The sequence below is a fragment of the Salmo salar genome, chromosome 09 (genome assembly GCF_965601325.2).
Source record: "Salmo salar chromosome 09, fSalSal1, whole genome shotgun sequence".
NCBI classification, from domain to species: Eukaryota; Metazoa; Chordata; class Actinopteri; order Salmoniformes; family Salmonidae; genus Salmo; species Salmo salar.
The window spans coordinates 17,875,908-17,902,088 of NC_138299.1; the positions used below are offsets into that span (position 1 = coordinate 17,875,908).

A 26,181-nucleotide genomic window follows, 5' to 3' on the forward strand; every position below is an offset into this window, starting at 1 on the left:
TTGCAAATGTTCAATATTCTATAGACATGATACAGATTAACTTTCATGTACGATTCAGAAAGGCGACCTCTCACAAGATAGGAGTAACAGGTTATTTACAGAACTGGAAAACAGGCTGAGTGGTTCAGGTGATTTGATTTCCAAGGCATTTTAACTAGTGTAATGAATATTCACTACTTGAAGGGTGAAAAGGAAAAGGGTGGATGGGAGGAGGGAGGTTGATGGGTTTAACAAACTGCATGTTTTTTTTTCACAAAATGAATTATTATGTCTTTGAGTACTGTATGTCTACTTGACCCATGATCTGATCACAAAGCATTATACAAAAATAGAACATGAAAACATGATCGTACTTCTTCTGAGCAATAAAAAAAATTGGTGAGTTTGAAATGTCATAGCAAATGAAAAGGCACATGGGAAATGGAAGAGGAAAACGAATACAGGTCTGATATAATCTTTGTATATAAGTACAACTTCACCAAACAGTTTCAAAAACATACATTGTGATCATTGTGGATCTGTTAACACGACGGTACATCTCGTCCTGGGCGATAGGCCACTTCAACAGGTCCGCAGGTCGTTTGGTAACATCCAGAGTGGCCATTGTTCTTTGTCATTTCACAGGTGACTCACGTCACTACACTCAAGCATGCTAGATGCAGACCACTCGGAGATGCTTGCAGCATTCAAAATGCATGATTTCCAGCCTAGTGCAAACAAATCGCTTCAAAAGACCCGTTTAATCTATTTCAAGCTGTTATTATGAGTTGTAAGAGTCATTCAGATAAAGAGACTGAAGAAGGGTTAACATCGGTGCGTTTGAAAACTCTTCACATACTTTAACCACAGTAAGGGGTATCAGGTTTACCATTATACATTTTTTATGATACAGTATGCATACAATTTACAACGTAGATCGAATTTAGTCGGGTAACGAATGGAAGAAAAATAAACAGTATGCAGATGTTCTCTAAAGCGCTTTCTCTCAGCAGCTTCTGTTAAGAATCCCTTTTCTCAGGTAGTCAGTCCTAAAAATCCTCAGAGTTGTCATTGTTCGTATTGTATTGAGGACGCAGAGCTGCTTCTATCTCCGAGTTGCTGTCGTCTGATTCTCCCCAGAAAGCTACAAAATAAATAACAGACCCAACATTTGACGCCTGAAACTGAATCATGAAATTCATAAAAGCAGAGATGGGGGGGGGGGGGATGGGTGTATTCAAATGCAAATAGGAACCGATAGTCATTGTGAAATGCATACTAATTACACATGTAACATGGTTATTACAGAGAGCAAGATCTTCAATAATTGTCCATGTGCCCTTTTCACACCCATTTGTGATCCATACATAGATGGATGGTTCTGACATTAGCATAACATCTCACGTGGTTCACAATATTGCTAACGTATTGCTAACAACTAGCTAGCCTGCTTGGAGATAGACAGCATTATTTAGGATGGCTTTGTAATGCATTCTAAACTCACCTTTAGACTGCAAAGCAGAGTAGGCTTTCATTTTTGTCGTTTCTCTCCTGAAAACACAACAACAAAAAAGTCAATAGCCCTGTGTTTTGTTGACAGAGCATCATTTCAAGAAGCAATAGTTAAATGTGACGGTGGTCTTTCACATTGAGAGCACTTAAGATTTCAAACGTGTATGGCAGTCGTGTCCAATAAGGATAACCTCACCAGTTGTGTCAAAAGAGACACAAACCTTTTGTAATCTCATACAAGAAACATTTGTTCAGAATTCACACAAGTCAACCACATAACAGGTAAACAGCCTTCAAGGATAAAAAATGATATCGTTGCCACACAGTCAGTGAAATCCTAGAAAAACCATCAATAAAGCTCAGTACATGTCCCATCAATCAAACGCACAACTCACACCAACAAATACCTCGTTTCTTGTACCAGTGCCCTTACCAAAATGTGTATCTAACACACACGTTACAAGGATGCCTATCCAAACGTCGAGGAGCCAAACTTCCAAGCCTAAGCCCGTTTTAAAGGAAAGGAAAACCAAAGGGAACTTCCTTGACTCCTGTTCTAATCGTGCTGAAGGACTTCCACAAGCCCCCTCTTTATTCAGAAGTGGTCCAAAGACAGGGTTGCTGGGTTCCCATAGCATCAGTGATATCGCTATGTAAATGTAGGACCCCTGAAAAGGCTTTGATGTGCCTTGATGCATATGCAGTAGGCCGTTCCACTTTTAAAGGCCTCTTCAATTTACATCATCACAGGGCCTATTCACAGCCACCACAATACATCCCAATCATCTTTCGGGTTATCGTATATACATATGGCCAGTTGTTTATATTTTTATGTCCTACGGTGAAAGTATTTTCTTTGAGATGGAACAAAAATAGGGCAGAGTTTGCTCTCTCTCTCACACACACACACACACGTTGTGTTGATTCATCTGCATCCATGTATCCCTCAATTGAAACGCATGACCCCTTTGATTGCCATCCTCACAATTACCCCCTTCTCCCCAAGCACAGCCTTGGCAGAGCCAAATGTGACTGCTGTACATCGAGTATATGAACTCAATTATGTTGGCTCTGATCCTATTTAAAGCCACTCCATCTTACAAACTATATGTTTCTGCTTTTTCCACACCACCCAAACAGGTTATATATATATATGTATATATATATATATATTATTATTTATTTTTTTAAATCCTCCCAACTCCCCATTTCTAAAAGCGAGAAGATTGCTTTCCAATACAATGCATTCAATTATGTAGTCGGCATAACTATTACGGTGCGACCATCACATTCACATATCAATAAGCTTCCTGGCAGATATTTGGATGATGTCTACCTCTATGCCTCAAGGCAAGAGAAAAAGAGTATAAGACTGAAAACCTTTGGCACTCCGAGCAGGCAAATCAAAACAGAGCCAGTCAAAAAACCAAGGTCAAGAAAGTAGATGTGTGGGATGAGGCAAGGACGCAATCACAAATGATTAGCCTGTCTGCATCTTAAAAGGGCACCTTGCGTACAGTATGTCCTTCTGAAACCCAGAGCAAGGCTTTTGTTGGGGGCCTTAAGCTTTTTAGATTACACCTTTTTTAGTTCAAAAAGGTACAGATTCAGATATGATTCAATTAGATATTCTTTATGCAAGAAAATGGCTATATTTAACATTAATTTATTCAGACAAGACAAATATACAGTGCCTTCAGAAAGTATTCACACCCCTTGACTTTTTCCACATTTTCTTGTGTTACAGCCTGAATGTAAAATGGATTCAATTGAGATTTTGTGTCGCTGGCCCACACACAATACACCATAATATCAAAGTGGAATTGTGTTTTTAGACATTTTTACAATTGAATTCAAAATGAAAAGCTGAAATGTCCTGAATCAATATGTATTCCTCCCTTTGTCATGGCAAGCCTAAATAAGTTCAGGAGTACAAATTTGCTGAACAAGTCACATAATAAGTTGCATGGACTCACTCTGTGTGCAGTAATAGCGTTTAACATGATTTGTGAATGACTACCTCATCTCTGTACCCCACACATACAATTACAGTTGAAGTTGGAAGTTTACATACACCTTAGCCAAATACATTTAAACTCAGTTTTTCACAATTCCTAACATATAATCCTAGTAAAAATCCCCTTTCTTAGGTCAGTTAGGATCACCACTTTATTATAAGAATGTGAAATGTCAGAATAATAGTAGAGATATATTTATTTCAGCTTTTATTTCTTTCATCACATTCCCAGTGGGTCAGAAGTTTACATACACTCAATTAGTATTTGGTAGCATTGCCTTTAAATTGCTTGGGTCAACTTTCGGGTAGCCTTCCACAAGCTTCCCACAATAAGTTGGTTGCATTTTGGCCCATTCCTCCTGACAGAGATGGCGTAACTGAGTCAGGTTTGTAGGCCTCATTGCTCGCACACGCCTTTTCAGTTCTGAAGATACATTTTATATGGGATTGAGGTCAGGGCTTTGTGATGGCCACTCCAATACCTTGACTTTGTTGTCCTTAAGCCATTTTGCCACAACTTTGGAAGTATGCTTGGGGTCATTGTCCATTTGGAAGACCCATTTGCGACCAAGCTTTAACTTCCTGACTGATGTCTTGAGATGTTGCTTCAATATATCCACATAATTTTCCTACCTCATGATGCCATCTATTTTGTGAAGTGCACCAGTCCCTCCTGCAGCAAAGCACCCCCACATGATGCTGCCACCCCCGTGCTTCATGGTTGGGATGGTGTCCTTTGGCTTGCAAGCATCCCCCTTTTTCCTCCAAACATAACGATGGTCATTATGGCCAAACAGTTCCATTTTTGTTTCATCAAAACAGAGGACATTTCTCCAAAAAGTACGATCTTTCTCCCCATGTGCAGTTGCTAACAGTAGTCTGGCTTTTTTATGGCGGTTTTGGAGCAGTGGCTTCTTCCTTGCTGAGCGGCCTTTCAGGTTATGTCGATATAGGACTTGTTTTACTGTGGATATAGATACTTTTGTACCTGTTTCCTCCAGCATCTTCACAAGGTACTTTGCTGTTGTTCTGGGATTGATTTGCACTTTACGCACCAAAGTACGTTCATCTCTAGGAGACACAACGCGTCTCCTTCCTGAGCGTTATGATGGCTGCGTGGTCCCATGGTGTTTATACTTGCGTACTATTATTTGTACAGATGAACGTGGTACCCTCAGGCGTTTGGAAATTGCTCCCAAGGATGAACCAGACATGTGGAGGTCTACACGTTTTTTTTTCTGAGGTCTTGGCTGATTTCTTTTGATTTTCCCATGATGTCAAGCAAAGACGCACTGACTTTGAAGGTAGGCCTTGAAATACATCCACAGGTACACCTCCAATTGACTCAAATTATGTCAATTAGCCTATCAGAAGCTTCTAAAGCCATGACATTTTCTGGAATTTTCCATGCTATTTTAAAGGCACAGTCACCTTAGTGTATGTAAACTTCTGACCCACTGGAATTGTGATACAGCAAATTATAAGTGAAATAATCTGTCTGTAAACAATTGTTGGAAAAATGAGTTGTGTCATGCACAAAGTCGATGTCCTAACTGACTTGCCAAAACTAGTTTGTTAACAAGAAATTTGTGGAGTGGTTGAAAAACGAGTTTTAATGACTCCAACCTAAGTGTATGTAAACTACCGACTTCAACTGTATCTGTAAGGTCCCTAAAGTCAAGCAGTGAATTTCAAACACAGATTCAACCACAAAGACCAGGGAGGTTTACCAATGTATCGCAAAGAAGGGCACCTATTGATGGATGGGTAAAAATAAAAAAGCTGACATTTTTATATCCCTTTGAGCATGGTGAAATTATTAATTACACTTTGGATGGTGTATCTATGCAAAGAAGCATTTACTGAATAAAAATATTCCAAAACATGCATCCTGTTTGCAACAAGGCACTAAAGTAATACTGCAAAAAATGTGGCAAAGCAACTTGGGCAACTTGGGGCAAATCCAATACAACACATTACCGAGTACCACTCTCCATATTTTCAAGCTTAGTGGTGGCTGCATCATGTTATGGGTATGCTTATAATCGTTAAGGACTGGGGAGTTTTTCAGGATTAAAAAATAAGCGGAATGGAGCTAAGCACAGGCAAAATCCTAGTGGAAAACCTGGTTCAGTCTGCTTTCCACCAGACACTGGGAGATCAATTCACCTTTAAGCAGGACAATAATTAATACTTTCTGAAAGCACTGTAAGTCAACTTTAACGAATTGTACTTACCTACAAAATACCTCAGCTATAAAATTTGACTCACAGCCCTGATCCAATTTGTCAAAGTTACAGTGGAAGCTGTTTGCAACCTTGCAGTGGACATCTTTAATATGAACACGTTTTAGACTTCAATCCATGTTCAAAATCACTTTGTAAGATTGTCTTCTTAGCAGCCATTATACCCAGCATAAAAATATATTTTTTAAGTAATGTTCAAGTCACCTTTAAGTAGGAGCAATTCTTACGAGAATGTCAACATCCACAACATCCATTTAGATTAAGTGTCAGACACTCCTATAACATTCTTTGCTTTCATTGAGAGATTGTTTGATTTAGGGAATACCAGACAGATAAAACTGTAATTACACAAAGCGCACACACACACAATCAATAGTTACATGGTCGAGTCATAATTTTGGGAAGTGCAACCTTGTAGTCCTGACTACACAGTTTTTCCATAATAGCATTCATGAAGTCTTAGTGCAAGGTGAGCTTCAAATGAAATGTTTTTCAAAACGGTCTGTACTTTTCAGAAAATTGGCAACTGAAGTGAATGTGGAACAGCAAAGAGTGTCTTGTCGTGATGTGTGTTTTGTCCTAAATTTTATTTTAATCCCAGCCCCTGTCCCCGCAGGATGCCTTTTGCCTTTTGGTAGGCCGTCATTGTAAATAAGAATTTGTTCTTAACTGACTTGCCTAGTTAAATAAAAAAATTAAAGATAAGGATGTCTGGTCTGTTACTTCCCATTTAGCCTGCTGCTACACTAACATAGCTTGTCAAACACAGTCCCTCTTATTTTGGATAGGGACGTATTTTACAAAATTATACATCAGCTCTTACGGCATTGCATCCTAGGCTACGACATCTGAAAACACAGACATAATCAATATGTATATATACACATACATATATACACACACACACACACACACACTCCTTTTTAAAATCTCAAGCCATTTACAGCAACATGTTACTTCTTCTCCCCGCCACTGTAATGACGGTAATAAATACATGTTTCCGGGGAATAAACATGGACTATTCTTTTATAACTTCTGCAGGCAGCATGGGAATGATCCGTCAGCTGCTCCACTTCAGACAGGGACCGGACTGATTTTCAAGACTGGGCCATTACCATAGAGAGCCCAGGACGCCAATGACCCCTTCAATCTAATATTACATTTCCATAAACATTTATGCCAGTTCATATTGTGCTGAGTTTCCCTTAATTGAGGCAATGTTCTGAATATGTAAGACAGACCGGGCTAGCCACTGTTTTGCACTCTGGTAGACAGAGGTGAACGTAATGTGAAAAATGCTGCAAATTATAGCTACCATTGAAATGCCTCCTTTTTGTAGAGTCTCCTTCCTGGTTTTTGTGATTGTTACATATTACTGTTTACCTTATGTTATATCTACATTACAATAAGGTTTGTGAGCAGGAGGACTGGCATCTTTCATTCACAACTTCATGATTTTTTCCCCTCGCATTTCATTATTGTCTATCATTAGGTTATAGGCCTTGCAGAATTAAGAAATGTTGTATGATACATTTGGTACAAATTATACAAAGAAAGGAAATATCAATATAACCAATCATGTCATATCCCTTATAAAATAATTCCACAATTACAAATCCGTATTATCCTACTGCATTTCAAAAAGAGGACTTTATTTTCCCCCAATTAGACATGCTTATTGCTAGTGTCTAAGTAAAGGAGACCTAGGCCTATGACTACCTCCTTCGCTTCTCATATGCTATCCTTTCAAACTGCACTATATAATGATTGTGAATGTTTTTGTAATGAGTTCATTGGAATGAAGGTAATTTGATGATGTGCTTCCATAATGGAAAAGCTATGGATTCTGTCTGGAAAAATAATGCTTACCTGGCATTTCATATACTGTTAGCACGGCCTGGTAGAGAATGCTGCCTCTATTTACCCTTTTCTTTTTTAAGCTCCTAACACCCACACAGAAATGCTAACAGCACAGGCACTCTAGCACAGCGTTTGTCTAAAGGTAAAGGGAAAAAAAGAGGGAGACCCATCACCCCATCACTCCCATCAACTCCTACTCCCTTCCCAGCTATGACCCACAGCTAAATTGTTTAGATGTTGAAAAAAGCAGAGGATTAGAGTAGGATGGAGCACTCAGGGGATTCACCGATTCCACTCTGTGCTCTCTAATGTGTGAGTGCTCTCTGCTGGCCATAAAGGAAAACTGCAGCGCTGGAAATAGTGCCACAGATTCACACTCGGGTACATTCATTGATAGTAGGTGGCTCCTTCATTGGAATCACAGCTGCTTGCGACAGAACATAATGACTGACAGGAAAAAAATATATAGATTTTTGTTAAATTAAAATTCTAGACCAGTGAAATTAGTCACAAGTTTACAATAAATTATATACTGAACAAAAATATAAAATACAATGTGCAAAAATTTCAAAGATTTTACTAAAATCGGTCAATTTGAATAAAATTCATTTCAAATTGTATTAGTCACATGCGCCGAATATAACAGGTGTAGACCTTACTTACGAGCCCCTAACAGAGAGTAGCAGCAGTGTAAGGGGGGGGGGGGGGGGGGGGGCAATGCAAATAGTCTGATTAGACTAGATGCTCGGGAGTCTCATGGCTTGGGGGTAGAAGCTGTTTAGAAGCCTCTTGGACCTAGAAACTTGGTGCTCCGGTACCGCTTGCCGTGCGGTAGCAGAGAGAACAGTCTATGACCTGGTTGGTTGGAGTCTTTGACAATTTTTAGGGCCTTCCTCTGACACCGCCTGTATAGAGGTCCTGGATGACAGGAAGCTTTGCCCCTTGATGTACTGGGCCGTACGCACTACCCTCTGTAGTGCCTTGCGGTCGGAGGCCGAGCAGTTGCCATACCAGGCAGTGATGCAACCAGTCAGGATGCTCTCGATGGTGCAGCTGTAGAACCTTTTGAGGATCTGAGGACCCATGCCAAATCTTTTCAGTCTCCTGAGGGGGAATAGGTTTTGTCGTGGCCTCTTCACGACTGTCTTGGTGTGCTTGGACCATGTTAGTTTGTTGGTGATGTGGACACCAAGGAACTTGAAGCTCTCAACCTGCTCCACTACAGCCCTGTCGATGAGAATGTGGGCGTGCTCGATCCTCTTTTTCCTGTAGTCCACAATCATGTCCTTTGTCTTGATCACGTTGAGGGAGAGGTTGTTGTCCTGGCACCACACGGTCAGGTCTCTGACCTCCCTATAGGCTGTCTCGTCATTGTCGATGATCAGGCCTACCACTGTTGTGTCATCGGCAAACTTCATGGTGTTGAAGTCGTGCCTGGCCGTGCAGTCATAAGTGAACAGGGAGTACAGGAGAGGACTGAGCACGCACCCCTGAGGGGCCCCTGTGTTGAGGATCAGCGTGGCGGATGTGTTGTTACCTACCCTTACCACCCGGGGACGGCCCGTCAGGAAGTCCAGAATCCAGTTGCAGAGGGAGGTGTTTAGTCCCAGGGTCCTTAGCTTATTGATGAGCTTTGAGGGCACTATGGTATTGAACGCTGAGCTGTAGTCAATGTATAGCATTGTCACATAGGTGTTCCTTTTGTCCATGTGGGAAAGGGCAGTGTGAAGTGCAATGGAGATTGCATCATCTGTGGATCTGTTGGGGCGGTATGCAAATTGGAGTGGGTCTAGGGTTTCTGGGATGATGGTGTTTATGTGAGCCATGACCAGCCTTTCAAAGCACTTCATCGCTACAGACGTGAGTGCTACGGGTTGGTAGTCGTTTAGGCAGGTTACCTTAGTGTTCTTGGGCACAGGGACTATGGTGGTCTGCTAAAATCATGTTGGTATTAGACTCGGACAGGGAGAGGATGAAAATGTTGGTTGGTCAGCGCATGCTCCAGTACACGTCCTGGTAATCCATCTGGCCCTGCGGCCTTGTGAATGCTGACCTGTTTAAAGGTCTTACTCACATTGTCAGTGGAGAGCGTGATCACACAGTCTTCCAGAACAGCTGGTGCTCGCATGCATGTTTCAGTGTTATTTGCCTCGAAGCGAGCATAGAAGTAGTTTAGCTCATCTGGTAGACTCGTGTCACTGGACAGCTCTCAGCTGTGCTTCCCTTTGTAGTCTGTAATGGTTTGTAGGCCCTGCCACACCCGACGAGTGTCAGAGCCAATGTAGTACGATTCAATCTTAGTCCTGTATTGCCTGTTTGATGGTTCGTCGGAGGGCATAGCATGATTTCTTATAAGCTTCCGGGTTAGAGTCCCACTCCTTGAAAGCGGCAGCTCTAGCCTTTAGCTCAGTGCGGATGTTGCCTGTAATTCATGGCTTCTGGTTGGGGAATGTACGCACGGTCACTGTGGGGATGAAGTCATCGATGCACATATTGATGAAGCCAATGACTGATGTGGTATACTCCTCAATGCCATCGGAGGAATACCAGAACATATTCCAGTCTGTGCTAGCAAAACAGTCCTGTAGCTTAGCATCTGCTTCATCTGACCACTTTTTTATTGATCGAGTCACTGGTGCTTCCTGCTTTAATTTTAGCTTGTAAGCAGAAATCAGGAGAATAGAATTATGGTCAGATTTGCCAAATGGAGGACGAGGGAGAGCTTTGTTCCCTGAGCGTTTTCTTGTTGCTTATGGCAGAATACAGCTCATTCAATGCTGTCTTAGTGCCAGCCTCTGACGGTGGTGGTATGTAAACAGCTACGAAAAATACAGATGAAAACTCTCTAGGTAGATAGAGGATCTCATGATAAGCTGTAGGTCGCACTACCTCAGGCGAGCAAAACCTTGAGACTTCCTTAGATATCGTGCACCAGCTGTTATTTACAAAAACACATAGACCCCTTATCTTACCAGACGCCGCCGTTCTAGCCTGCCGATACAGCGTATAACCAGCCAGCTGTATGTTGATAATGTTGTCGGTCAGCCACGACTCCGTGAAGCATAAGATATTACAGTTTTGAATGTACCGTTGGTAGTTCAATCTTGCGCGTAGGTCATTGATTTTATTTTCCAAAGATTGCACGTTTGCTAGCAAAATGGAAGGCAGTGGGGGTTTATTCGATTGCCTTTGAATTCCCTCCGGACCCTTTTTCTCCGCCTTCTCTTCACGCAAATGACGGGGATCTGGGCTCGTTCCCGGGAAAGCAGTACGTCATTCACCTCGGACTCATCAGACTAGTTAAAGTAACAAAAAGGATTCTGCCAGTTCGTGGTGAGTTAAATAACGTCTGGACATCAGGACTGTGATTTCGGTCATAAGAGACGGTAGCAGCAACATTATGTACAAAATAAGTTAAAGACATTTTTTTTTTTAAGTTACAAAAAGTTAAACAACACAAACAAACAAACAAAAAAAACCACGTAAAATGTCAGCCTTCTTCTCTGGCGCCATTTGGCCCTAATCTATGGATTTCACATGACTGGGCAAGGGTACAGCCATGGGTGAGCCTGGAAGAGCATAGGCCCACCCACTGTGGAGCCAGGCCCAGGCAATCAAAATGAGTTTTTCCACACTAAAGGGCTTTATTACAGACAGCACTCCCCTCAGATGATCCCACAGGTGAAGAAATTCAATGTGGAGGTCCTGGGCTGGCATGGTTACACATGGTCTGCGGTTGTGACGCCAGTTGCCAAATTCTCTAAAAACAACGCTTATGGTAGAGAAATGAACATCCAATTCTCTGGCAACAGCTCTGGTGGACATTCCTGCAGTCAGCACTCCAATTGCATGCCCTTTCAAAACTTGAGACATCTGTGGCATTGTGTTGTGTGACAAAACTGCACATTTAGAGTGGCCTTTTATTGTCCCCAGCACATGTTCCAATTTGTACGTCGCTCTGGATAAGAGCGTCTGCTAAATGACTTAAATGTAAATGTAATGTTGCACCGGTGTAACGATTAATCAGCTTCTTGATATGCCACACCTGTCAGGTGGATGGAATATCTTGGCAAATGAGAAATGCACAATAACAGAGATGTAAACAAATTTGTGCAAAATGGAACATTTCTGGGATATTTTGTTTCAGCGCATGAATCATGGGACAAATACTTCACATGTAGCATTATATGTTTGTTCAGTATACAAATTGTTTTAACTACTTAAGTTAGACAACTTACTTATTGGAATGTGACATATTTTCTTTTTCCACTTTCTACTTACTTTTGTCATGAAAAATGAAAACACTTTACATTGTGTGATTAAAAGCCCAGTGCAGCCAAAAAGTTGATTTTCCTGTGTTATATATACTGCTCAAAAAAATAAAGGGAGCACTTAAACAACACATCCTAGATCTGAATGAAAGAAATAATCTTATTAAAAACTTTTTTCTTTACATTGTTGAATGGGCTGACAACAAAATCACACAAAAAGAATCAATGGAAATCCAATTTATCAACCCATGAAGGTCTGGATTTGGAGTCACACTCAAAATTAAAGTGGAAAACCACACTACAGGCTGATCCAACTTTGATGTAATGTCCTTAAAACAAGTCAAAATGAGGCTCAGTAGTGTGTGTGGCCTCCACGTGCCTGTATGACCTCCCTACAACGCCTGGGCATGCTCCTGATGAGGTGGCGGATGGTCTCCTGAGGGATCTCCTCCCAGACCTGGACTAAAGCATCCACCAACTCCTGGACAGTCTGTGGTGCAACGTGGCGTTGGTGGATGGAGCGAGACATGATGTCCCAGATGTGCTCAATTGGATTCAGGTCTGGGGAACGGGCGGGCCAGTCCATAGCATCAATGCCTTCCTCTTGCAGGAACTGCTGACACACTCCAGCCACATGAGGTCTAGCATTGTCTTGCATTAGGAGGAACCCAGGGCCAACCGCACCAGCATATGGTCTCACAAGGGGTCTGAGGATCTCATCTCGGTACCTAATGGCAGTCAGGCTACCTCTGGCGAGCACAATGGAGGGCTGTGCGGCCCCCCAAAGAAATGCCACCCCACACCATGACTGACCCACCGCCAAACCGGTCATGCTGGAGGATGTTGCAGGCAGCAGAACGTTCTCCACGGCGTCTCCAGACTCTGTCACGTCTGTCACGTGCTCAGTGTGAACCTGCTTTCATCTGTGAAGAGCACAGGGCGCCAGTGGCGAATTTGCCAATCTTGGTGTTCTCTGGCAAATGCCAAACGTCCTGCACGGTGTTGGGCTGTAAGCACAACCCCCACCTGTGGACGTCGGGCCCTCATACCACCCTCATGGAGTCTGTTTCTGACCGTTTGAGCAGACACATGCACATTTGTGGCCTGCTGGAGGTCATTTTGCAGGGCTCTGGCAGTGCTTCTCCTGCTCCTCCTTGCACAAAGGCGGAGGTAGCGGTCCTGATGCTGGGTTGTTGCCCTCCTACGGCCTCCTCCACGTCTCCTGATGTACTGGCCTGTCTTCTGGTAGCGCCTCCATGCTCTGGACACTACGCTGACAGACACAGCAAACCTTCTTGCCACAGCTCGCATTGATGTGCCATCCTGGATGAGCTGCACTACCTGAGCCACTTGTGTGGGTTGTAGACTCCGTCTCATGCTACCACTAGAGTGAAAGCACTGCCAGCATTCAAAAGTGACCAAAACATCAGCCAGGAAGCATAGGAACTGAGAAGTGGTCTGTGGTCTCCACCTGCAGAACCACTCCCTGTAGCTCAGTTGGTAGAGCATGGTGTTTGCAACACCAGGGTTGTGGGTTCGATTCCCACGGGGGGCCAGCACAGAAAAAAAAAAATGTATGAAATTGTATGAAAATGTATGCATTCACTACTGTAAGTCGTTCTGGATAAGAGCGTCTGCTAAATGACTAAAATGTAAATGTTTATTGGGGGTGTCTTGCTTATTGCCTATAATTTCCACCTGTTGTCTATTCCATTTGCACAACAGCATGTGAAATTTATTGTCAATCAGTGTTGCTTCCTAAGTGGACAGTTTGATTTCACAGAAGTGTGATTGACTTGGAGTTACAGTGTGTCGTAGATCGGGATCGGAGATCGAGAGATAGAGAGAATACAAAATATTATGCTCTTTCCATGACATAGCTTAGACCGGGATTCACCTTGTTAGTCTATGATCCCTTATTGATGAAACTCGTTAAATCCACAAATCAGCGTAGATGAAGGGGAGCAGACAGGTTAAAGAAGGATTTTTAAGCCTTGAGACAATTAAGACATGGATTGTGCATGTGCGCCATTCAGAGTGCATTCGGAAAGTATTCAGACCCCTTGACTTTTTCCACATTTTGTTACGGTACAGCCTTATTCTAAAATCGATTAAATAGTTTCCACCCCTCATCAATCTACAAACAATACCTCATAATGACAAAGCAAAAACAGGTTTTTAGAAATGTTTGTAAATGTATAAAACATTTTTTGAAATATCACATTTATATAAATATTCAGACCCTTTACGCAGTACTTTGTTGAAGCACCTTTGGGAGCGATTACAGCCTCGTGTCTTCTTGAGTATGACACTACAAGCTTGGCACACCTGTATTTGGGAAATTTCTCCCATTCTTCTCTGCAGATCCTCTCAAGCTCTATCAGGTTGGATGGGGAGCATCACTACACAGCTATTTTCAAGTCTCTCCAGAGATCGGGTTCAAGTCCGGGCTCTGGCTGGGCCACTCAAGGACATTCAGAGACTTGACCCGAAGCCACTCCTGCGTTGTCTTGGCTGTGTGCTTAGGGTCGTTGTCCTGTTGGAAGGTGAACCTACGCCCGAGGTCCTGAACGCAGTGGAGCTGGTTTTCATCAAGGATCTCTCTGTACTTTGCTCAGTTCATCTTTCCCTCTATCCTGACTAGTCTCCCAGTTCCTGCCAGTGAAAAATATCTCCACACCATGATGCTGCCATCACCATGATTCACCGCAGGGATGGTGCCACGTTTCCTCCAGACGTGACGCTTGGCATTCAGGCCAAAGAGTTCAATCTTAGTTTCATCAGACCAGAGAATCTTGCTTCTCATGGTCTGAGAATCTTTAGGTGCCTTTAGGCAAACTCCAAGCGGGCTGTCATGTGCCTTTTACTGAGGAGTGGCTTCCGTCTGGCCACTCTGCCATAAAGGCCTGATTGGTGGAGTGCTGAAGAGACGGTTGTCCTTTTGGAAGGTTCGCTCATCTCCACAGAGGAACTCTGGAGCTTTGTCAGAGCAACCAGTGGGTATTTGGTCACATCCCTGACCAAGGCCCTTCTCCCCCGATTGCTCAGTTTGGCCGGGCTGCCAGCTCTAGGAAGAGTCTTGGTGGTTCCAAACATCTTCCATTTAAGAATGATGGAGGCCACTGTGTTCTTGGGGACCTTCAATGCTTCAGAAATGTTTTGGTACTCTTCCCCAGATCTGTGCCGCGACACAATCCTGTCTCGGAGCTCTACGAACAATTCTGGAGGACAAAAGGGTGGAGGCGCGGGGGCTGTTTGAAAAGACCACCTGAAATTCAGCCTGTTTTTGTGGGAGGGAGTTTTGGCCTTGCATGGTGACATCCCCATGCGGTAAATTAGTCGATAGACAAATAGGAGAGTTCTAAACCGCTCTGCCAATAAGAGCTAATTTTCAGTTTTCCACTCCCCACTCAAACCACTCCCAGACAGCCCTAGTAAAATTCTTGCTTGAGAAATTGTTATTTGCTAAGAAGTTAATTTTAGTTCTTTTTTTAACCATTTTAATTGAAGACAATCACAGTATGGTACTCAGTTGCTACCCGTAAAAACGTCTGCTTTAACCTATTAAACAGATGTATACACTATATGAATACTGTTAGATATGATGTGATTGACTGTGGGAGGAGAGGAACTCAACGCAGGAGAGTGACCTCCTCTGTTTCTCGTTGCCCAGTCCCAAATCAACTCACAGTGGGCTATATGGAGTTACACCCATATTGCTTACACAATTACAATGCTTTCAGATCTACAAATGAAGGGCCATCAAGTGTCTAGGGGTAGGAGCAAGCATTTGTTTTTAGACTGGGTATGCGTCTGCCTTTGCCATGAATTCACAATGAAAAGATTGTCACCATATTATTTCTCTGCCGAAAGTCTCTGAACACATTTCTGTCAGCTGTGTTCTAAATCAGGCTCAGTTAGTTTGTCTACATGTTCGTCGGTCTCTCTACCTGGCACCTTCTGGTGCCTGATCTTGGTTTTTCCTCCCTCTCGCTCGCTCGCTCTCCCTTCCTCTCCCTCCCTCCCAGTGTTCTGTGAGATGCCACACACATTGCTTCTTCCTGCCTCTCCTCCAGAGGACTACCTTCTGATTATGACACTTTGTCTGTCAGAGTGATTGGGGGGGGCGAATGCCTGAGCACATCCTGTTGTCCAAGGGAACGCTCCACACTAATTGTCAAGTCAAGGTTTTTGTCAAGCAGGAAGAAGGCATCACAAACACATCACTCACTGATTACTGGAGAGATCACCTATGTTTTCTTTTTCAGTGTGAGAAGTTTTTCTTAGATCAAGGCCCAAAAAAAATAAGGAAAAAAAGCAAAGAAAATACAAAAACAAGAAAGGAAAATCTGAAATGCCTACAGTAAAACAAAGAAAAACAGCACAATGAATCTTGCACAACAGGAAGCAGTGGCATGCACCCCCAGACAAAGGGGAACAAGTAGTCTTTACATGGAGTGCAGCTGCTTATTAAGTCTCACTCCTTGCATTATTCCTTTTATCCCCACTCAACCACAAAGTGATTTTGCTTTACCACTCACAATGGCAGCAAAAGATTTCTAATGGATGAATCCTTAATAAACTGTTGTTGCAGCTCAGTCTGCCTGACCATGATTTACAATACAACAAACAGCACATTCTATACTCTCTGAAAAACACTGTGTGGAGGAGAGAGAAAAATACTGAATATGAAAGACCTTGATTCTCTCCAACGCCATAATAGTGAAATGAGCACATATAAATGTGTTAAGAGTATTTCTTTGCATCTTGTATCGACTGCGTGTATTTAATCTGTAAAGCTTATTAAAGGCAGTCATTGCTATGCAAAGCAGCACCCAGCGCTTTTCTCTTGCTTTTCAGCTGAGTGTAGTGTTTGGCAAATAGGACTGCCCCCCCACCTCTCATTCTGCATTCATAACATGCAACATTTGCACAATGCATCTCTCAAAGGCTCCTGAATAGAGGACCGTAATACTCATGTAAACAACTGCAAACCAATTACTTAATGAATCGGGCCCACACATAATGAGGAGCCACACAAAGGCCTATAAATGCATTTTTTGCACCAAAGCCTCTGCTTTAAACTACAATCCCTCAGCTGTAGTCTAGGCTTAACTGGGAAATCATAATTATTGTCTAAGACAACAGAGAGGAAGCCATTTTTTGAGTCCAGCCACAGAGTCGTTTGATGTCACTCATCAGCTCACTGACAAAATAAAGCAAATCATTTAAAAAAAGGATGAAGTAGAGGGGAAGAGAGGAAAATACATAAGGACAGGGTGAGAGAGAGGAATAGAGAAAGGGGAAGAGAAAGGGGGAAAGAGATGGGGAGAGAGACATTAAGATAGAGTGAGAGAGAGAAAGACATGGCAGAGCATGCTGCAGTGTTATGCTTCTGTTCAAGTGCAGGGTTTCCAGACCACTTGTAGAAGCAATAAAGCGCAAGAAGTGACTGTGGTAAGTGGAATGCTTAAAACGGAAGCATCCGGGGGTGGGGAAATCACAGAGGAGCAGGAAAGAGGTACGATGGTGACCGCTCTTAGCTGTCGCTCTACAACAGATCACTCCTCCCCTGACCAGATTAGGTGTCAAGCATGCAAAACTAGTCATTAGTCTCATTTCAATAATTTATGCACAGGACCAACACGGCCACAGTAGCCAATCAGAGCGGTGTGATTCTCTCCATTTCCTCGCGTTTTATCGCCTTCCCATGCTCCTTAATGACAGTGGAGACAGAGCGATCAGAGGGTCTGGAGTCTGAAATTGGCTCATGTTTATTAAAGAGGTATAGTCATTGGGCTGGCACTGGCAGACAGTAGCGCCTCAATAGAACTGGGCCATTATGCCCTTCCCTCTGCTAATAGGTAGACTGAGAGACCCGCTGGCCTGGCCAGGGAGACGCACACTTTGGGCCCTTGTGTCAGCGTGGTGCCCAGTAATCACATGAAATCAGAGAAGATTATTCCTCATAACGTTTACCCAGCCATTACCTTCCCAAATGGGCTCCCGGTGAAGAGCCGCTCTGAGGACCTACAATTGCAGATTTTGATGAAGTCGTGTTGATATTCAAATGCGTGAAAAACATGCAGCTATTCAGACGTTCTTTTCCTACCACTCAACGCTTTGATTTGAGCAGCCTAAATGCAATTCAGGACGTGGGGAAGCTCTGGAAATGAAGGGATGTGTCGTCTTTAAACTCATCCTTGTAAGTCTTCTTCTCAAAACAGTTGTTTCTGATTTTCTATTTGTTGAAACACAGTTTGTACACATAGTACAAACCATTTGGGGCCGGATTTAATTTTCCAAACTAGTTTAGTTGGCAAAGGTCTGGTTTTATAGCTAGTCTCCTTTAACAAAAACCCAATAAATAGTGAGAGCAGGCTTTAGGCTTGATAACAGTCTGGCCTTTTCTTTTCATGCACAAGTTAATGGGTGGCGCCCCCTTGATCTAATGGAAATTAACAGGGAATTATGAGAGCTACATGCAAATGGACATCATTCACTTTGGTGTCTGGTGGCCTATTTCCATAAAGGGAGTGAAGAAGAACAATGTCCTTACCAAGGGTAAGGGTCTTGATGAGAGGAGCGCTCAACCCTCCCAGTATTCTCTTCATAGCCATCATTTATTCCTTAAAGAGCAAACAAGACAGATCAAACATTTTGACGTGCATCTAATTACACGTTAATATATGTTGTGTATTGACATGTAGGTAAATAGACGAAGAGGAAAAGCACAGAAGACCGACAAAATAAAACTTGTACACATGGTGGTATTCTTTATATAACACTTGTGCCAATTCTTTATAGAACAGTGAGACATATGGGCAGTGTTGACTGATGATTAGGCCACGGTGGCTCGCTGGAGGGGTGGGGTGGTGCAGACGCCGTCTCCCCTTACCTGACAGATCCTCCTCGTCTCCAGAGCTCTGCTGCCTCGCCTGTGTGGCAGACTGTTTAAGCAGCTGATATGCTTTTGTCTCTGTTCCAAAAACACAAAATGTCAGAGTTAAATATTGACTCAAGGCCCAGGTTTCCAACTTTCAGAGGCTGTGTGTTTGATGAGACAACACGCTCCGATGGCTGGCTCTTTGGGCCTTCTGATGAACGGTGGGTCAAAACACAGCGCAGGGCCGGCTAAGCTGTGTATTTAAGCAGTGTGCATACACACACCAAGGGGAGTAACAGTTTCCACGACACCATAATCACCCTCCACCTTATCTCTGTATCAGGTTGGCAGGCACCCCAACTCGGAAGAGAGAGATTTTCTTTCAATAAAACACTAACTACTTCCATATACAGTGGATTAGGTCTGATATTTGAGAACTACACAGGCTTTATAATCTATAGAGCAGCTAGCTGTATGTCATAAATGGCCAATTGTCTCAAGTTGATGACACTAACACACGACGGTAAATCGAAACATAAAAGCGTTACATCTGGTCGTTTTAATCCAAGTTCAGGCCAGGGGTCGAGTTTACACATCCAAGCATGCTATCCATAGGCAAGAATCCTTTGAACTCTGTGGGCAACAAATGTATGTTTGGCCTTCCAGAAATGATGAAACAATGGAACATTTGTATGCCAAATATATCTAAGTATCTGTCCATTGTAGTTGTCTTGTCTGTCAAATCGTTTGCTCGGACTAACAAGTGCATGTCACTTTGAGCATTTACAGCCACACATTATTAACTCATTACCTTCGGTTGCCCAGCAGTGGCTCCAGCCATGCAACTGGACTGGCAATTTTTCTTTTCAAAACAATATTTTGCTTTTAATTAGTTGAGAGTTGAAACTGGGCTAGTTCTGTGGTCCTGCGTCCTTGGGGGTGTTCCACACATGAAATGCCCAGTAGGAAATCCCATTGCCTAGTGTAATAAGAAATCATTTTACATTTCTGAGATTCTGGCTGTGGACTAGTACACAGGCCGCTTTCAGATCCAGTCTTTTCAAGTCTGCTGCTGCACAGCATTGTTTATAAGATAATGAGAACCAATGACAGATCTTTGGCTACACCCCGGTGTCCTGACAATTAAACAGCTGCATTATGCGGGTGCGAATGATCAATTTGGCCTCGCCTCTGCTCTGGCCGGCTGAAAACATGCACTGTTTCTCCAGTATAATTAGAGGAACTGCACAGCTCTTCAGGTGGGACTTTGACCCCAGATTCACCTTGATCATCCTACCACAGCCATCCATTTAAAAAGAGCCCATTATCGGCTGCTGTGGGAGGAAAACAAACGGCACACAAGAACTCTGAATGCAAGGCTCGGTACTGCCTTTTTACCTTTAATAGGAATACTTTCCACGGGGCTCTCGTCTTGGCTGTCCTCTTCACCACTTTGTAGTCCTGTAAGAAAGGGAGGCCCACACAGAGCTCAGAGACAGGGGGAGGCTAGGCTGGGACTCTGGGTTTCCCTTTGTCTGAATAGAAGGCCCTATGAAGACTGAGGCTGCCAGGGATTCAGAAAGAGGCCTATGGTGAAAGTGTTGTGATTCTTTGTCATATGGGGGAAGTTTCCTTTCAGTGCAGCGATTGCTCATACTTAACAGAAATGGCACCATTCTACAAAACGCTCACATCCCAACCTCTCTGTCTCACTGGGCAATTACTGACTTTTCTCAGTTTGAAATGTTGTGTAAACTTAAGTTGCAGTATGTGCAAATTACTTCTGATTGAAAAAATGATAGTCTAAAAACATATGCATCATTGGACAGGGTCATAATCACAACTTCCCTCGTTAGTTTTAGTCTTGAGGCTGGTTATACAGTTCATTATCATAACCGGAGAGTGATGCATCACTACAAAGGAGTAGCACATTAGCTACCAACTGGCCAGACAGAAATGGTGACAGAGGGATAATGACCTTGCATCCCTGCGGCGCGGTGCTCCTGAGAAGGTCTGGCTGGTTGGACCTCCGCAACGCTGTCGTTGAGAAACGAGGGAAGGCCACAGGATGACGACTCACTCTCCACCGAGGGGCACTCCTCACTGGACCGGGACAGAAGTGTCCTCAGCAGCACTTTGGCCTGCAACCATGGCAAATTAAAACCACATTCTCACTGCTCCCACATTGTGAAGGGAGTGTCAAATTGAACTCCTAATGACTAAACAAGTAATGTACCCAGGCCTGGCTGTGGCACAGAGTACTGCACACATCCTGACTGTGACAAAGAAAATAACTAGAAATTCTCTCTGGTTTAAGCAAAAGAGATTATGCTCTCCCTCTCTTTCTACTCTCCCTCCCTCCCACACACACACACACACACACACACACACACACACACACACACACACACACACTCACACACACACTCACACACACACTCACACACACACTCCTCTCATCCATGAGATTAGACAAGTGCCTAAAGAACGCAATCATACTCGCTTTAACGTGAAATGCGTTAAGTTATCTCCACTTGGCGGAGAGGATTGAGACAAACTGCTCTCTTCCTTCCTCTCAACTTATCTCCCGGTAGACGAGGACACACACAATTAAGAAGAGCTGCTCCATGTGAGGAGGAGGGAGATGGACACGGTGATTCCATTCACCGTATCAAACCAGCCATCATCATCATCATCATCATCTGAGCAATAGGCCCTCTCTTGTCTTCAAAGCCTGCCTCTCGGCTCAGACGGCTGTTCACAACTTTTAATGAGCGTTAATATGAAGGGGAAGATCAGGAGGATTTAGAAACAGACAAACCTGTACAATATTAGTTGTGATCGGCAGGTCATCGGGAGACTGATAGCGTGTACAGGCTTTCATATCCTGAGAGGAGAACAAACACCCAATCTGATCTTTTCTTCCTACTCAACACTCACAATCCAAAAATGTCCTGATCCCTCCTCGTGATATTTCTCTTTTTAACTATATTCAAAATGCACCACATAGTGGAGAGCGCTCTCACAAACCACTGCAATTGAAATATCAATGAATGCAACGGTTGGCCCTTCAATATTCAAAGGGTCTCTGAGTGTGCATGCGAGATGCATGCTCCCGTTGGTCACAGAGTGGTGAAGGCTGTGTGGCAAGACGTGAATGGAAATTCTGTTTGGGCTCGTGTGTGAGAATGAGGGAGAATAAGCTGTTGTGTGGGTTTGTGAGAGGGGGCGAGAGAGAGAGAGAGAGAGAGAGAGGGGGCAGGAGAGAGAGAGAGAGAGAGAGAGAGAGGGGGCGAGAGAGAGAGGGCGAGAGAGAGGGTGAGAGAGGGCGAGAGAAAGAAAGAGAGAAGGGCGAGAGAGAGAGAGAGAGAGAGAGAGATAATGAGAGAGAGAGAGAGAGGTTTACACTCAGGCTCTTCCTGATGCGCTTGGACATGGTGATCAGGATTGCGGCACCTCTCTTCTCTTTGTCAGTTCATATTTTTAAGAGCCTCTACAGCCTCGCAAGAACCAGAGCTAAAATGCTAGCAGCCTTTTCAGGAGATTGGACACAAATAAGATTGAATATAAATCAGTTTCAAAAAAGAAGAAAGAAATAAACAAATATTCCCTACTCCATCAAATGTTAAGAGATTAATCTGTACAGACCTACTCATTGATTTGTGATACAGTTACAGTCAGACGTTTACATGCACTTACGTTGGAGTCATTGAAACTCGTTTTTCAACCACTCCACAAATTTCTTGTTAACAAACTATAGTTTTGGCAAGTCGGTTAGGAGATCTACTTTGTGCATGACGCAAGTAATTTGTCCAACAATTGTTTACAGATTATTTCACTTATAATTCACTGTATCACAATTCCAGTGGGTCAGAAGTTTACATACACTAAGTTGACTGTGCCTTTAAACAGCTTGGAAAATTCCAGAAAATGATGTCATGGCTTTAGAAGCTTCTGATAGGCTAATTGACAACATTTGAGTCAATTGGAGGTGTACCTGTGGATGTATTTCAAGGCCTACCTTCAAACTCAGTGCTGCTTTGCTTGACATCATGGGAAAATCAAAAGAAATCAGAAAAGACCTCAGAAAAAACAGCCGTCATACCGCTCAGGAAGGAGACGCGTTCTGTCTCCTAGAGATTAACGTACTTTGGTGCGAAAAGTGCAAATCAATCCCAGAACAACAACAAAGTACTTTGTGAAGATGCTGGAGGAAACAGATACAAAAGTACCTATATCCACAGTAAAACAAGTCCTATAATCGACATAACCTGAAAGGCCTCTCAGCAAGGAAGAAGCCACTGCTCCAAAACTGCCATACAAAAGCCAGACTACGGTTTGCAACTGCACATGGGGACAAAGATCATACTTTTTGGAGAAATGTCCTCTGGTCTGATGAAACAAAAATAGAACTGTTTGGCCATAATGACCATCGTTATGTTTGGAGGAAAACGGGGGAGGTTTGTAAGCCGAAGAACACCATCCCAACCGTGAAGCGCGGGGGTGGCATCATCCTGATGTGGGGGTGCTTGCTGCAGGAGGGACTGGTGCACTTCACAAAATAGATGGCATCATGAGGTAGGAAAATTATGTGGATATATTGAAGCAACATCTCAAGACATCAGTCAGGAAGTTAAAGCTTGGTCGCAAATGGGTCTTCCAAATGGACAATGACCCCAAGCATACTTCCAAAGTTGTGGCAAAATGGCTTAAGGACAACAAAGTCAAGGTATTGGAGTGGCCATCACAAAGCCCTGACCTCAATCCTATAGAAAATTTGTGGGCAGAACTGAAAAAGCGTGTGCGAGCAAGGAGGCCTACAAACCTGACTCAGTTACACCAGCTCTGTCAGGAGGAATGAGCCAAAATTCACCCAACTTATTGTGGGAAGCTTGTGGAAGGCTACTCAAAACGTTTGACCCAAGTTAAACAATTTAAAGGCAATACTAATTGAGTGTATGTAACTTCTGACCCACTGGGAATGTAATGAAATAAATAAATCATTCTCTCTACCAATATTCTGACATTTCACATTCTTAAAATAAAGTGGTGATCCTAACGGACCTAAGACAGGGAATTGTTACGAGGACTAAATGTCAGGAATTGTGAAAAACTGAGTTTAAATATATTTGGCTCAGGTATATGTAAACTTCCGACTTCAACTGTACATGTGTCAAATTTACAATGACAACCGTGAGCACACAAACAAAGAAAGCAACAGAGGATTCAGGAAGGAAGATGAGTTGCAATGATGGTACCTTACTCTTATCTCAATCTTTCAGCCTCTGTGGGCCTGGTGAACAGTCTGTGTCATTTCATGGCCGGTTTAATTGGGCATGCTCTGCTGCAAGGTCAATGAGTAGGGAATTTCAAAGACTCCCACCTCTGTTGTGAAGAAGGTCTAATGGCTGCCTCATTCACGTGGGCCTGGGCCACAGCAATACTTCAGCTAATAACAAATTAAAGGCCTGTGTTTTTCAGGACAATAAGCCACAGGATGAAAGGAGTCTGGGCTGAGCCTGTTATTTGCGATTAGCGCATGGGTCACAGTTTCCTTTTGGTCAAGGTCACCCTGTGTAGCAATCTGATGAACGGGAAGCACTACATTTCACACACACACAAAGTGCTATTGCCTTCTTAACATCGAATGTCCACACAATGGCTAGTTACTATCTTTAAAAGACAACTAACTTATGAGATCCCTTGCTATGACATCTTGTTCTCTGAGGTGTAGTACTGTATGTCTGTACAGATGTTTTATCCGGGTCTCCTGAGTGGCGCAGCAATCTAAGGCACTCTGCATCGTAGTGCTAGAGGCAGAACTACAGACCCGGGTCACAACTGGACGTGATCGGGTGTCCCATTGGGCGACGCACAATTGGCCCAGCGTTGTCCGGGTTAGGGGAGGGTTTGGCCGGGGGGGCTTTACTTGGCTCATCGCGCTCTAGCGACTCCTTGTGGCGGGCCGGGCACCTGCAGGCTGACCTCGATTGTCAGGCGAACGGTGTTTCCTCCGACACATTGGTGCAGCTGGCTTCAAGGTGAAGAGGGCGGGTGTTAAGAAGCGCGGTTTGGCGAGTCATGTTTCGGAGAACGCATGACGCAACCTTCGGCTCCCGAGCCCGTTGGGGAGTTTGCAGTGATGAGACAAGATCGAAAATAGAAAAAGCGGGTAAAAAAAATTCTAAATAATAATAAAATAAGTATATCCTTGTAATGTATGACATGTGCTTCCTGTGCATGACAGAGTTTGTACTGTAGGAAAAGGTACTGTACTTTGAAGTGTATTGTGAGATGCATACCTTGGCACTATAGGAGGCGTTGTATGGCAGCAGCAGTGGAGTGAACAGCTGGACGAGGTGCTCGGGGGTGAGGACACGGTTGTCCTTCAGCAGAAGGGCGTGCTTGAACCAGCGATCCCACAGAGGAGCAGCATCAGAGGGGAGACGGGAGCTGCAGCGTGGAGGACACGCAGTACCGTGAGCGAGGATCACAGGCTTGTATCTTACCACAGTAAGATTCAACATCTTTCATTACAGCGAGAGAATGCATTTATACTTATACTGTCCATCTATATAGTGTAAACACTTCAAATATAAACCATTATGGAGTTGGGTCATTCATGCATGTAACGGTGAGAAGAAAAAAAACGTTCTCAAAATTTGTATATGGAAAGAAACACACATGGTACGCCTAAAGAAAAGGTACCGTAGTTTGACATCTTGATATATTGACCAAAGTTGACTTATTTTATATTTGTGAATTGAAATTAACCTAATGACACATAAGTTGGCTACATACTGAGAAAAGGTCAAGCGACCACAGTAGGGTATAAAAGATACTGTATCTCAAGACACTTTCTTTTTGCCTGAATACAATGAGGTATTCAGGCATAGCACAGCTTGGAGCTATGGTTCAAAATGGAGCTCCTCATTATCAAAAGAAACCAGTCACAGATAGGGCATTTCATTTGCTCATGACATTCACACACAGAGTTACTGCTTGAGGTAACACAAATGACCTTTACATTTGTGGAGGATGGAGATGTGTTCACGGACATTCAATTCAATCTCAACCTGTTCTAAATATGTGCTTCCCCTCTCCTCTGAACTCCAATCAAACCTTCAAGAAAAATGCACAGGAACTAATCTGCTCTTTGTCTGAAAAGTGGAATTCATCTTTGAATCGGTTCACTTTTCATTTGGACGGTGAGATTGTCTATTGGACTCAGTCACTTTTAGAGCACTGATATCTCTGCTCAATGACTCCATTATAGCTCACATTTATTACAGGAGCAGAGTTGAAAATGTTCCCGTCTTGACTCACTCAGACTTGATGGAATATTTAGCAAATATAACACTAAGGGACCCTGAAGCAGCAACACAAGACCAATTGAAGCATTTTTCTACC

The 26,181-nt window shown here is 43.3% G+C and overlaps 1 protein-coding gene across 4 annotated transcripts in view; it reads right to left on the reverse strand.

Annotated features, from left to right (window-relative positions):
* Positions 1–444: 444 nt before the first annotated feature.
* The window catches only part of LOC106610803 (centrosomal protein kizuna), a 37,371-nt gene continuing 11,634 nt past the window's right edge, over positions 445–26,181 (reverse strand). For 2 of the 4 annotated variants that reach the window (XM_014210396.3, XM_014210394.3), the window contains 4 exons: positions 25,074–25,224; positions 20,750–20,912; positions 20,170–20,232; positions 18,544–18,864 (listed from right to left, as the gene is read on the reverse strand). In XM_014210396.3, coding sequence (XP_014065871.1) covers positions 18,557–18,864; positions 20,170–20,232; positions 20,750–20,912; positions 25,074–25,224 — 685 coding nt within the window. In that variant the 3' untranslated portion in view covers positions 18,544–18,556. Of the gene's footprint in view, positions 1,124–1,483; positions 1,531–17,875; positions 17,916–18,444; positions 18,515–18,543; positions 18,865–20,169; positions 20,233–20,749; positions 20,913–25,073; positions 25,225–26,181 lie in introns of those variants that run through there. The other 2 variants (XM_045723430.2, XM_014210395.3) reach the window with 2 other exon arrangements.